This window comes from Tripterygium wilfordii, chromosome 11 (genome assembly GCF_013401445.1).
Source record: "Tripterygium wilfordii isolate XIE 37 chromosome 11, ASM1340144v1, whole genome shotgun sequence".
In the NCBI taxonomy this organism is placed as follows: domain Eukaryota; kingdom Viridiplantae; phylum Streptophyta; class Magnoliopsida; order Celastrales; family Celastraceae; genus Tripterygium; species Tripterygium wilfordii.
This window is the reverse complement of record NC_052242.1, coordinates 8,587,105-8,600,609: the sequence shown is the minus strand read 5'-3', so window position 1 is coordinate 8,600,609 and position 13,505 is coordinate 8,587,105. Positions and strand designations below refer to the sequence as shown.

The 13,505-nt window shown below is 34.3% G+C and overlaps 1 protein-coding gene across 1 annotated transcript; it reads left to right on the top strand.

Moving 5' to 3' along the window:
* Positions 1 to 2,978: 2,978 nt before the first annotated feature.
* On the top strand, positions 2,979 to 10,731 carry LOC120009737 (glucose-6-phosphate 1-dehydrogenase 6, cytoplasmic). The gene is made up of 16 exons (XM_038860429.1): positions 2,979 to 3,113; positions 3,323 to 3,528; positions 3,618 to 3,703; positions 4,212 to 4,278; positions 4,358 to 4,544; positions 5,199 to 5,356; positions 5,444 to 5,512; positions 6,354 to 6,412; positions 6,642 to 6,678; positions 7,001 to 7,072; positions 7,582 to 7,729; positions 8,066 to 8,161; positions 8,955 to 9,025; positions 9,815 to 9,930; positions 10,107 to 10,152; positions 10,238 to 10,731. Exons 2-16 carry the CDS (start codon positions 3,355 to 3,357, stop codon positions 10,403 to 10,405), a joined length of 1,554 nt encoding a protein of 517 aa, XP_038716357.1. The 5' UTR covers positions 2,979 to 3,113; positions 3,323 to 3,354; the 3' UTR covers positions 10,406 to 10,731.
* Positions 10,732 to 13,505: the final 2,774 nt, after the last annotated feature.

Sequence of the window (13,505 nt, the reverse complement as noted above, 5' to 3'; positions counted from 1 at the left end):
ATTTGATAGACCAACCCATCTGTAACTGTTATTTCTCAAAAGTAGTGTCATGTTTAATTCTCTGAGGTTGGTAATTTCTATTTGTTTGAATTTATGATGTTTAATACAAAATATTTATTAATTTTTATGATTGCTTAACCTATATAAATTAGAAAATCTTTGTGTTCTCTTCAACTTTCTCAACACCTAAACTAATTATTTCTCATACAACGTATCATTATGTCTGATACACTGAAAAAAAATTGATGGTTCAAGGATGAATTGGGAGGTGATTGCCCGCATCAGCCGGCTATGAGATTCTAAGAACGTCCGAAATAACAATGACCTCCTAAGTTTGGATATGCTTCTCTTGGATGCAGAGGTGATGATAGACTCTTTTATTTTATCGTAAAATTCATACCACATCTTTTGAAGCCAATGTATTACTATTGTTTATTTATGCATCATGATTTTGGTTTTATTTTATTAAATCTAAAACCCTTTTTTTGATGCATTAATTTTTAACTTTGACTATGCAAGGAACACAAATCCATGGAAAAATTTGAAAGCGTCAGGTCGAAATGTTTCGCAATAAAATCAAAGAGGGACATGTCTACGTGATTAGTAATTTCAGGGTTGTTGATAGTGATAATGCATACAAGCTTGTAGCGGGAGATGTATCAATTAATTTTTTGCCCATTTCTTCCTTCAAAGAGCTATCGGGATATGATGGTGCTCCCATTGAACACTACAAATTTCATTTTCAAAATCAAGATGAGATAATCAAACGGCTAAACAACCACACATATTTGACAGGTTTTCATTTTCCCTAATCTATTATCTATGTCATTTGTTTTTGTTTCGCTATTGTCTATGACTATCTATCACAAATGTTAATGCATATGTTATTGGGTTGCTCACTGGAATGGGTAAAATTGACAAAATAATCGTGAATGACTCTTTGATTGAAAAGTTAGACTTGGAAATAGAGATTGAAGGGTAATACATTATCCGTCTGATTTTGTATTTTCTTAGTTTAATTGGATTAATGTTTTTTTCCTCATTAATTTTCTATTGAATTTTCCCGAGTTTATTTTGCTTTTCATTTTCTATAGAATGGTGTGGGCTCTCTCACTTCTATTTTTTGATTAATTTTATTACACAAAAAACAACTAAGGCTCACACCGGACCTGGGGGAACGACGCCACCCGGCCCACCCCAAGACGCATAGAATCCAACGAAGGCTCACGTGTCGGTATTATTAAAAGTAAAAATTGATGGTAAATGAACAAGTTCATTATATTCATAGGAATAGGAATTGGTATTGCTTATGGTCCTCATAATCTTTGCTTTATTCAAGTATGACATACAGATATTTCTTATTCACAAACAACTGTGGCAAATTAATTGCAAACATTGGCAAAAATTTATTTACTTCCATTAAGTTGTTTACCAATAAAAAATTACACAAAAAAAAAGAATAATTAAAATAAAGACAACATCTAAAAACTAAACAAAGTATAAATAACAAATAAAAAAAAACACGCACCAAAAAATTCTAAAATAATTAAAAAAATAAAGAAAATAAATATTGGTGCGAAAGCCATGCAAAATATTCACAACAAATAAAAAAATACTTCACAAAATATGCCTCTAATATGGACACAAAATTCATGCATACCGTTGATTCACAATGTGGACCGGAGTTGGAAGACCGTCACCAAAATAAAAAACCAAAACAATCAATAGAATGATATTTCTTGGTTTGAAAAATGAAATTTGAAATTTCTAACAAAGTAATCTAATTGCAATTTAGATGTTTTTCATGGTTAAAATTACTAAAAAAGGAAACGATTTCTTAAAAAAAAACAATCACGATTGCATATGCTTCCATCTACAATCTAAAATTGCCCAAATAAAAAAACGAAAATTAAAAATAAACACTATATTTAAGTAGCAATATAATTACAAAAAAAAAAAAATAGTTTCCATCAATAACCTAAATTTGATAAAATTTACAATCACATATTGAAAAACAAACACAACAATTATGCTACATTATAATTAAAAAGTAAAATTACATACCGCGCAAAGCGCGGGCATGCCACCTAGTGTCATTCTAACTTGGCATGACTCATTTAATTTCATGTAATTATTAGAACAACTCCAAGTCTCCAAGGGGAGTGCTAAATGGTATGCTAAATCAGATGTTAAAAATAGTACTTTGGATAGTGGGGTGTTAGCACTTTTGAAGAGAATAAGATTACAAGTATAAATGAAAGGGAAATATAATTAAGACTTAAGAGGGCGGATAGTTTGATAGTGGGTTTTAAATGTGCTGGACGCTGAAAGGGTCAATTGAGCCTATGTGTTTTTTTTAGTCAAAGAAGCCCCTCTACCTTATACAATGACCTCGTTAACCTTTTTGTCTTTTTTTTTGTTTGGTAGAAAGACGTTATGTGTTTTTTTTTTGTTTGGTGGAAGGACGGGGCTGTGAAAAAAGTCTAAATTATAAATCAAATTTGAAAATTTTCGTCCAAAATTCCACATAATAAGAGGATTTAAAAATAATACAAAATTGACGAATCAGAAAATACATATAAATTCAAGAGTCAAGAGAGCTAATATTGGAATTTTCTAGGTCTATTGACTGGTTTGGAAGAAGGACGGGGTGTGAAAAATTCCAAATTATAAATCAAATTTGAAAATTTTCCTCCAAAATTTCACATAATAAGAGGATAAAAAAAATAATACAAAAACGACGAATCAGAAAATATAAATAAATTCAAGAGTCAAGACAGCTAATATTGAAAAGTGAAAAGCTTTTTGGGTCTATTGACTGGTTTTTGTAGAAGGACGGGGCGTGAGAAAAAGTCCAAATTATAAATCAAATTTGAAAATTTTCCTTCAAAATTTCACATAATGAGAGAGAAAAATTAATAATACGAAAACCAAAAAATATATATAAAATCAGAATCTGTTGACCGACTGACCGAGTATTATTTTCTATTGAGGCTGCCCCACCAACGAAAAGGGTTGGTGCGCCTACGCTACGCAACCAACTTGAAAACAAACGGAAAATCTTTTCTTTTGTTGTTAGTTCGGGAATCAAATTCAGATCCAAAACCAAAAAGGTAATAACTTCAGCATTTCTTTCAAGTGCTTCATTGCTTCTTTAGTTAATGAAATTCCTTTATGTCTGTTCATGTTTAAGCTAAATGACATGAATTGTTTTTAGCAAATCAAATCTGAAATTGAACGATTATTGGTTGAATATGATGAAAAGATTTCGTTGATTGTTGCAGCATCACAGCTTACTGTTTCAAATTTTGTTCAAATACAGATAGTAGTTGTTGTTGTTGTTGTACAAGTTAAATGGAATCGGGTCAGTGGTTGATGGAGAAACGGTCGAGTTTCAGGAGCGATTCGTTTGCTAGAGAGTACGATACAGTCCCCGAAACCGGGTGTCTCTCCATTATTGTTCTTGGTGCCTCTGGTGATCTAGCCAAGAAGAAGACTTTTCCTGCACTCTTCAATCTCTACCGACAGGTTTGATTCAGTTTTTGTGATCATTTTGATTTTGTTGCCATTGTTGATAGTTCTGTTGAGTGGTTAAACCATGGTCAAACTATGTGCAGGGATTTCTACAGCCCAATGAAGTTCACATTTTTGGCTATGCAAGGACTAAGATTTCAGATGATGAGCTCAGAAATCGCATTCGAGGGTCAGATACCTGATCTCTCTCCTTCTTCTTATTTCTCTTTTTTTTTTCGTAGTATATATTATTTTTCTCAAAGTGGGTTAAATGTGTATGAGCAAAAATGCCTTTGCTTATATTTTCTCTGTTTTGTTACTGGCATCTGTGTGATTGTTTTTCAGAATCATCAAAATTTTAGTACCAAAGTGTTTCCAGTCACTCAGTCAGTGCTTTTGTGATAATTGATTGATATTTTATTTGCTTTAACAGTCACTGAAAAGACGGGAGGGAATAAGTTAATGCTGTCTTTTTTTAAAAAAAAAAGTTAAAAAAAGAATTTTGATACTTTTATGCGTGTTGGTTTTAATATGGTTCAACTTAATGATTCCTTTAAATTATGTTAATTTTAAAGGAGATGATGAGATTTGAGGGAGTATAAACTATAATTAGGTTCCAGTTTTAATAGCTCAACTAACTTTTGGAATTCTATTTGGCTGTCTGATTGATTATATGAATTATTGTGACTTGATTGCAGATATCTTATTGCTGACAAAAGTTCTCCAAATAGCCACTCGGAAGATCTATCAAAGTTCTTGCAACTGGTTAGCTTAATCCTCCACTACATTATCATGCACTCTCTGCGAAATGTGATAACTGATAACCTCTATAATTTCTTTGTAGATTAAATATGTAAGTGGTTCTTATGATGCTGAGGAAGGGTTTCAGCTATTGAATGAGGAAATTTCAGAGCATGAATTCTCCAAAAACACAAAGGAAGGCTCATCTCGGAGACTCTTTTATCTTGCACTGCCGCCATCAGTATATCCATCTGTTTGCAAGATGATTGAACAATGTTGCATGAATAAATGTAAACTTTTTTAACCCAGGATTGGATATGACTTTTGAGGCTAACAACTTCTTGTGTAATTTTTGGTCACTCGTGTACTTCATTTTTTATTGGTATTTCATTTGTTTTTAGAACAGAAAATTATATATGTTAATGAACATGAATTCATGTTTCCCAGTCATATACATGGGTAAGAAGCTGCATCATGCATGAAGGTTGTTAATGGTTATAAAAAATTAAGAACATACTACATTTGTTTCAAATTTTGCTGATAATCTTTATTCTTTCTGTCTTATTGCCTTGGAGTATTCTCAACAGCCACGAGCCATATAAAAAAGAGTACTTTGTTTTATGGGATGCTAGTGATAGTCATCCTTGCTGGAAGTCTAAATTTAAATTTGTACTCTGCTTCTTTATGTGAAATAAAGTTTATGTATATTCACAAGGTGGGAGAGAGATAGGAAAAATAGATTTTCTTATTGTAGTTTAATTTTCCATAGTTCATCTACTAATTTAGTTGACATTACAACATTCAATTATTAAGCATGGGTTATCCATTCACAATGGGCTGAATCATTTTCTAGTTATATCTTCAGTTTATACATAATTTGAATGTACACGAATTTTAGTTTTATATTAATATTGCTTCTCTGGGGATTTTTCTATCCTTTCCAGCTGATCTTGGTGGATGGACTCGAATTGTTGTCGAGAAGCCTTTTGGGAAGGATTTGAAGTCGGCGGAGCAACTCAGTTCTCAGATTGGAGAATTGTTTGATGAACCACAAATTTACCGTATTGATCACTACTTGGGAAAGGAATTGGTGCAGAACTTGGTATGTATGCGCAGAAGTGTTTAGTCATTCGTCATGTGATTTTAGATACTTCGGCTGTTTTTTAGGTAACTTATCAAAAATTTGCAGTTGGTTCTTCGTTTTGCCAATCGCTTCTTCTTACCCCTTTGGAATCGTGACAACATCGACAATGTACAGGTGAGAATCCTCCTACCAATGATGAATCTGAAATTGAATCACGTGCATAGTGTCAAGAATCATGTGATTCAATTCCGTTGATGCGTTTGCATTGCATTGCATATGCTAATCAGCAGACGCAATGGATTGCCATGGTCCAATTCTCTGCATCTGCACCAGGTTGTTCATTGTCGAACCTAAAAGCTAAAATTTTGGTTTATATTTTTTATTCCTTTGCATTTTTTGATACCATCCTTAATTTCATTTAAACCATTTTAGGTTTTTTTTTTGACAATGTGATTTTTGGTTTTTTTAACGTTCTCTTCTCAAGGAAAACTTCAACGCTAATCCTTTTCAATAAAGCTCCAAATTCAACTTTATCTCATTCCATCTATTGCTAATCACAAAAGGGATCTTGCAAGAGCAACTTTTTGATCTTAAGGAGGGAGATTGGGCTTCAAGTGTAAGCTAATCAGAACAAAATATTTTCTTTACTTGGGAGATAGATTTCATAATTCCACTTGTTCTCTTTTAAAGCTATTTTGGAAATTGGTAGTGAATCTCATGGTTCAAGATTCGATTTGATCAATGACTTGAAAAATGACCCTTTTGACTGATAATCTGTTGCTCAATTTAAGTAATATCTTGCCTGGGATATTTTTGTAATTATGTAATCAACTCTGAGAGACAGTTAAAATTTGGCAGCCTCAGGTAGTTTGTTTTGCTTCTTGGTTAGATTTTTTTTATTGCTGCATCATATCGAATGAAGTAAAAGTGTTTTTTGTTGGGAAATGTAGATTTAGTAATTTTAAGGCTTTAAAATGTGCTCACAAGCTTTATCAGAGTCTCATTTATTTTACAGATTGTCTTCAGGGAGGATTTTGGAACCGAAGGTCGTGGTGGATACTTTGATGAATATGGGTATGCTCAATAATTGCAGACTCTCCATGTTCTCTTTGACTCTAAATATGTTGTCATTGTTGTTAAAGTATATCTATGTCTCAATTTCAAATACTGGTAATCCATTTTTTCCCCTCTTATCTTAAAAGTAAAATTCTTGAAAACTTATGTTCTTGACCTTTGTGTTGGTATATGTTCACCAAATTGGTTGTGGGACATGGATTAATAATCTTGTTCGCTTTCCCTGCAGAATTATTCGTGATATCATTCAGAATCATCTAATGCAGGTAAGTGATTATATTAAGCCTGAAATAAATTATGTCTATAATAATGCCATCTCTTCATGTACAATAACTCTTCGGGACTTCAGAAGGCATGGTGCTGCGTATGTACTTTATGCTTGCTTTATTGATCTAACACCTTAGGTTTGTTTCTAATAAGAGAAATTGATGGATCTTATGAGATCATGTATGGATATTAAAGACAACTTTATCTGCAACTTTGTTGTCCCAACCTACTCCTCTTTTGTGCAAGCACTGGAAAAAGCAAAGAGAAGTTGCTCGTCTTAATTCCCAGCATGTTTATTTACTGTTTTGCTATGAACTCTAGGTTCTTTGTCTCGTTGCCATGGAAAAACCCATCTCTCTGAAACCTGAGCACATACGGGATGAAAAAGTGAAGGTATGTACATGTCTTTCAATCAATTACTTCAATTCATTATTGGCTTTTTCCTATGTCAACAGCTAATGCTGTTTTCTGAGCATTTTATGTATTATTTTCCTTCGTGAGATACCTAAGTATTTGTCTTTCGATACAATCCTTATTGTCATTTAAACTATTTCAGGGTTTATCTTTCTTCTGAAAGTGTGTTTTTTTGGTTTTTTTTACGTTCTCTTCTCAAAAACAACTTCAGCGCTAAAGCATTTTTAACAAAGCTCCAAATTCAACTTTATCTCATTCCATCTACTGCTAATCACAAAAGGGATCTTGTAAAAGCAACTTTTTTATATTAAGGACGAACTATTGGGCTTCAAGTGTAAACTAATATGGTATTTGGGTCCTTTTATTTACATTTCTGGTGATGTGCTTCCTAAATGAAGATAATAGCTGCTCACTGGAGCTAGAAAATATAATGATTTTCTTGGATATGCCTTTCGTGTGCTACTTGTTAATTATTAGATGAAATTCAGGTTCTTCAATCAGTACTCCCAATTAATGATGAAGAGGTTGTTCTTGGACAATATGAAGGCTATAAGGATGATCCAACTGTTCCTGACAACTCGAATACCCCAACATTTGCAACTGTTATTCTGCGAATACATAATGAAAGATGGGAAGGTATGACTCTTTCAATTGTTTATTACATTTAGAGACCTTTAAACTTGACGGATGTGGGAAAAGGAGAAGAAAAGATGATGGAGATTGGGATTGTGTTTGGGTATAACACTGTCACCATAGTCAACGGTCATAGTTGAACTCATATAAGAAAAGTAGCAAGACTTTTTTAACCTTATTACTTTTAAGTTATTTACTTAATGGACCTAACTATGGTTTGATAGTTGGCATCCGAATATCCCATTTGGAATCTTTGATGTGTCTTGTACATTGTAAAAACGAAGCAAATTCTTATTTCCTGTTTGTTCTCACTGGCATTGTCATTTATGTTTTCATCAGGTGTCCCTTTCATACTTAAGGCGGGAAAAGCACTAAATTCCAGAAAGGCTGAGATACGTGTTCAATTTAAGGATGTTCCTGGCGACATATTCAAATGTATGGCAACGTTCTATAGAGTTCTTGATGATGTTGTCTTTAGAATTTTGCTTTATTTGTACGGTGTATGCGAAAGTTAAGGGTAGAAAGATAGTTATAATGTTCATTGAATGACTATAGTTAATTAGGCAGGAGTTTCTTAACACTTGTGGATTTTGTTATGGCAGTCTTTACACCTTAGTAGCACTTTCATTCTTGTGAATCACCCTTGCCCAACTGACTGGGATATAATTCAACTTAGCTGAATGATGATAGTAGTGCGTGAATGGAACTACTGAAATGGTTCCTTGATAAAGTTGAAGTGGTTCCACCAAGTGGTATAGAAATTATTTCTGGTAATTGTGATTGTATAACTGATAGTTAAGAGTGTGTTGGTGCAAATACTTAAATGTTGTTTGATAACCTTGTTTTGCTAGCAAAATTCGGGTGTTAGGTGAGGATTTTTCGGCTAACCGCTGTTCCTTTAAGGAATTATGGGACAACTAATAAGTGGGATATCTTATTTTTCATGGAAACATATGATTAATTACACTCAAGGACTCCTGCCTTTATTGTTCACCGTTGCACACCAGATTATGGTGAATATAAATATGTGAATGGTTGTAGGTTTACCAGTTTTATTTCTATTTCTTTTCAGTTACTTTTTTTTTCATTTGGTTTGTGGGTCAGCACATCTTAACCTTCAGTTTGAGTCGTCTTTATATTTGATTGCATATAACTCATCAAGGTGTGTACCCTGTTTCGTTAAGTCATACATCCTCTGAACTGTACCTGTATCATGTCTGGTTGTCAGGTAAGAAGCAAGGGAGAAATGAGTTTGTAATACGTCTACAACCTTCAGAAGCAATGTATATGAAGCTTACGGTATGTGAACCTCGTCATAATGTTTGCACTAAAAAAATGTCATCATAATGCCATGGAGCTACGATAACCAGATTGAGACAGATCCTTATGATATGTTGTTGAAGTTTTGATCTGGGAATCAGGAAGAGAACTAACTGGTTGGAAAATTTCATGTGTCTGATAATCACAACTTTTTTCATTGCTCAAACCTTTGTGTTATTGAAGAACAAGCAAAGTAACTTTTGTATTTTGAAACAGTGCAAGTATTTAGTCTGCTGAAACATTTGAGTTCTTGATACTCCTTTTATAAAAATTTCTTTGCACCGTTCTTTTATTGTTAAAACTTTGCACCGCAATTGACTGCTGAACTACACGAGCTGTTGATTGGGTTGATAGATATTTATGCAAAGTAAACATTTTGTGGTCTTAAAAAAAACAGAAACTAATGTGTGGTCCTTGGATATTGGGTTCTTGCGTAAGCTTGGCCACAAGAATTGGGCATGATTACCCATGATTTTTTGAACCTTTTGTTATTGCATCACCTAGTTCCTCCTTTTTATGCCTGATCTACATACTTTATATGATTATTCTGTCATGGTCACTCAGTACACGAAACTGCTGAAGCACACAGGCTTCGTAAGTGCATGGAGCAATCTAAACATTGTTTTATTTATATGCAGTCAACCCTATTAGTAGAAGCGGACAGCCTTCTTGGCTTTAGTTCATTATGCTGTGAGAAGTTGACTGTTAACCGAATATGACTTCTCTTATGTTTGTCCTCTAACTTGCTCCATGTTTGTGTTTATGCAGGTGAAGCAGCCTGGATTGGAGATGCACACTGCACAAAGTGAACTAGACTTGTCATATAGGCAACGTTATCAAGGCGTTACTATCCCAGAGGCTTATGAACGTCTTATCCTTGACACGTATGAGCCTTACCTTTTCTTTTCACCTTGGCACATGCCTGATGCTCGCATCCTCATAGCCTAAACTCTTGCTTTTGTGTAATATTATCAAGCAAACATGCAATAAAGAACAGCTGCAATAATTAGAGTAGCAATAATGGTTGCAAAGAATAATGAAAGTTTTCCCCCTTTTACAGAATAAGAGGCGATCAGCAACATTTTGTTCGCAGAGATGAATTGAAGGTAAATTTATTCCTCGCATTTCGTAAAATGTCTTCACCCGTCGCATCCATCAAAACTTCACATTTCACATTTGTTTGATTACCAGGCGGCCTGGGAGATTTTCACACCACTTCTGCACAAAATTGACAATGGTGAGATGAAGTCCACTACATACCAACCCGGCAGTCGAGGTCCTGTGGAAGCTGATGAACTCTTGGCAAATGCTGGTTATGTCCAAACACATGGCTATATATGGATTCCTCCAACCTTGTAGAAATGTAGCACGCCAGTGTTGTGCAAATAATGTTCCGTCGGTTATCATAAAAGTCGGGGTTTGGAGAACCCTTGCAACAGGTCTGTTGTCTATAATTATATGGTAACCACCTGTCTCCGTTTGTATCAAAGATCAACCTCATACTATTTTTAAGTCTTGCTATTGACTATGTTTGATAGAGCGGTTGTTGGATTGATTTTCAACACTAGTTAAAAGTTGTGAAAAAAAGTTGTAATAAAATTCCTGTAATAAGTTGAGGTGTTTGGCGAATTAAAAGTTTAGGCTAGCTTATAAGCTGTTTAATAAAAGTATTATCTTAAACTTTATAATATTATATTTTATGAATTTTTTTTTAATTTTTATGATAAATTTTCTTGTTAAATTTCTTCTTAATTTTAATGTAACAAACATGACTTATTCTCTTCCCTTAATTTTTTATAAACCATCCAAATAAGAGAATTAGAAGAAAATTTCATTTTCTTGTTATCCCCTTCCCCAAAATCCTTCAATCCAAACACACTCTTCATATTCTTATTGACATTTCTTAGTGAACTCGAAAGAGACGGTGCCATTAGAAATGTAAGAGAACTAACTTTTCATTCCAATAGTAGAGCCATGACCACCAAGATTATATGATTAAATTACACTATCATCCACAAGCATTCATCCTAAGGTGGGGTAAAAGGGAATCAACTTGTTTCTCCCTATGTGGTGTGGTTGAACCAAAAAAATGCATGAATACACATAAACAGCTCTCATACACGAAATTTTCATTGCGAACAGAGTAAAAACAAGCATGATGATGCAAATCAACAAGGTAATCTCAACAAGTTGATTAGCAAGGAATAATAAATCAACGTGAAATACCCAAAAGTGAGAATCAATCTCAATATAAAGACAAATAAGAAGAAGTAGAGAATTACTCTCTTGACTAGGAATCATTCCTTTAGAACAATAATTTTCTCAATACAACATAAGATCATTCTCCAAGTAAAAGAAACAAGACTATAAATAAGGTTGAGACTAGCTCTCCGTTGTGGAAATTAGCTTCATGACTCCACGATCCATGCTGCTGGACTATAGCCTTTATTCACTCTCCTTAATCAATTGTTTTTGACTTTTCTCATTGTTGCTACTATGATTCAATGATTTGTTGCCAAGACTTCCTCCTTAGCATTCAATTGCTTCTTTAATGGCCATATTGCTTGTTATATTGGTGCCATGATTTTCTTTTTGTCAATCATGTAATTTGAAATCCTCACGAGCCCATCATATAAATACATTGGATCCACAAATTAATGGCAATAATATCTGATATGCCAAAGATATCAGGTTTGGGGTAGTCATTGCTCATCTTGTGCACCAATTCTTATATTGCATCATTCCCGCCGTCCTACTCCGTCGAATTGAACCCACCAGGGTCCCACAACAACCTTTTGGACTCCCCAAAATAGGCTCTAGCCAAAGAACTTCCCGTAGACGACAAGTCACCATATACAGCATCTCTAGTTGCAGCATGGACCATAGTCACATCTCTAAGTGTGCTTCAAGTTCAGAATTTTGGAAATCATCTCTTGTGAGATCTTAGTTGTAGCAGATAGTTTGTTCTTCAGTCAAACGTGGATATATCTAATAGAAGTTTTTCAGTTTACAAGCCCTTGAGCTGAGTAACAATTTGTTTTTGGTTCTTCTTGTTTACGTAGTTCATTCCTTCTTACTTCAGCTGGTAGTGATAGTTTCAGTTCCCACAAGGACTGCACCAAATAAGTATATGGCCAAACTCATTATAGGCATCAACTGCAGTAACATCACCAACCTCTTGGGTGGGTCTTTCCACTCTGTAAATTTGCTGAGAAATCTACAAATTCTTATTGTTTTTTTTTTTTCTTTTCTTTTCTTCTTACATCTAGATGACAATACAAAGCTCCTTAAATAGCAAGAACTTAGCCTACATAGAAGTCTCTAGATATAGACTTTAATATTAGACTCTTCATCTACTTTGACCAAACTAATACCAAAGCAAGTTATTATAGCTAGTTCCAATATATTTATTATCACTAGAGCCAAGACAAGTCTCACAGAAAACTAACACTCCTCCTTGAGACTTGTCTTCCAAGTAGAAGAAACAACTCCAAGCTTTGTTCTCAGAAACTCAAATTGAGCTCTAGGAAGTGCCTTTGTGAAAATATCAACAGCTTGTTCTTCAGAACTGCAGTGAGCCAACTTGATTTCACCATTCTTAACAGCTTCTCTGATTGAATGAAATTTGACACCAATATGCTTGGTTTTCCCATGTTGGACTGGATTTTCAGCGATCGCAATAGCTGATTTACTGTCACAGTTAATTATAGTAGCTCCTTGCTTTAGTCCTAAATCCACAAGCAATTTCCTGAGCCAAATGGCATGATTAGAGGCTGCAACAGCTGCAATATATTCAGCTTCAGCAGTTGATTGTGCAACAACTTCTTGCTTCTTGGAACTCCATGAAAAAGCACCTGAGCCAAAGAAGAAAACAAAACCAGAAGTACTCTTAAAATCATCAACATTACCAACCCAGTCATTGTCCACCAATCCTTCCAGTTTTCTTTCTCCTCCTTTAGCATACCATACACCATAGTCATAAGTGCCTCTTAGGTACCTTAAAATTCTCTTGGCAGCTCCAAAATGTGTTTGACTTGGCGAATTCATGAATCTTGATAGCAAACTAGATGGGAACATCAAATCTGGTCGAGTTGCTGTCAAGTATAAAAGACAACCAACTAAGCTTCTATAAATAGAGGCATCCACTTTCGCAGCACCATCATCTTTTGACAGCTTTTGCTTCACTTCTAAAGGAAAATCAACAGCTTTACAATTTTCCATTCCAAACTTCTTGAGAATATCCAAGGCATACTTTCTTTGAGAAAGAAAGATGCCATCATCAAACTGATGGACCTCCATCCCCAAGAAATATTTCATTGTTCCCAAGTCTGACATTTGAAATTCCTTCATCATTTCATCTTTAAATTTTTCCATAGCTGCAAAGTTGCTTCCAGTAACAAGAAAATCATCCACATATAGAGAAACTATTAGCTGTGTTTCTCCACTCTTTACATACATA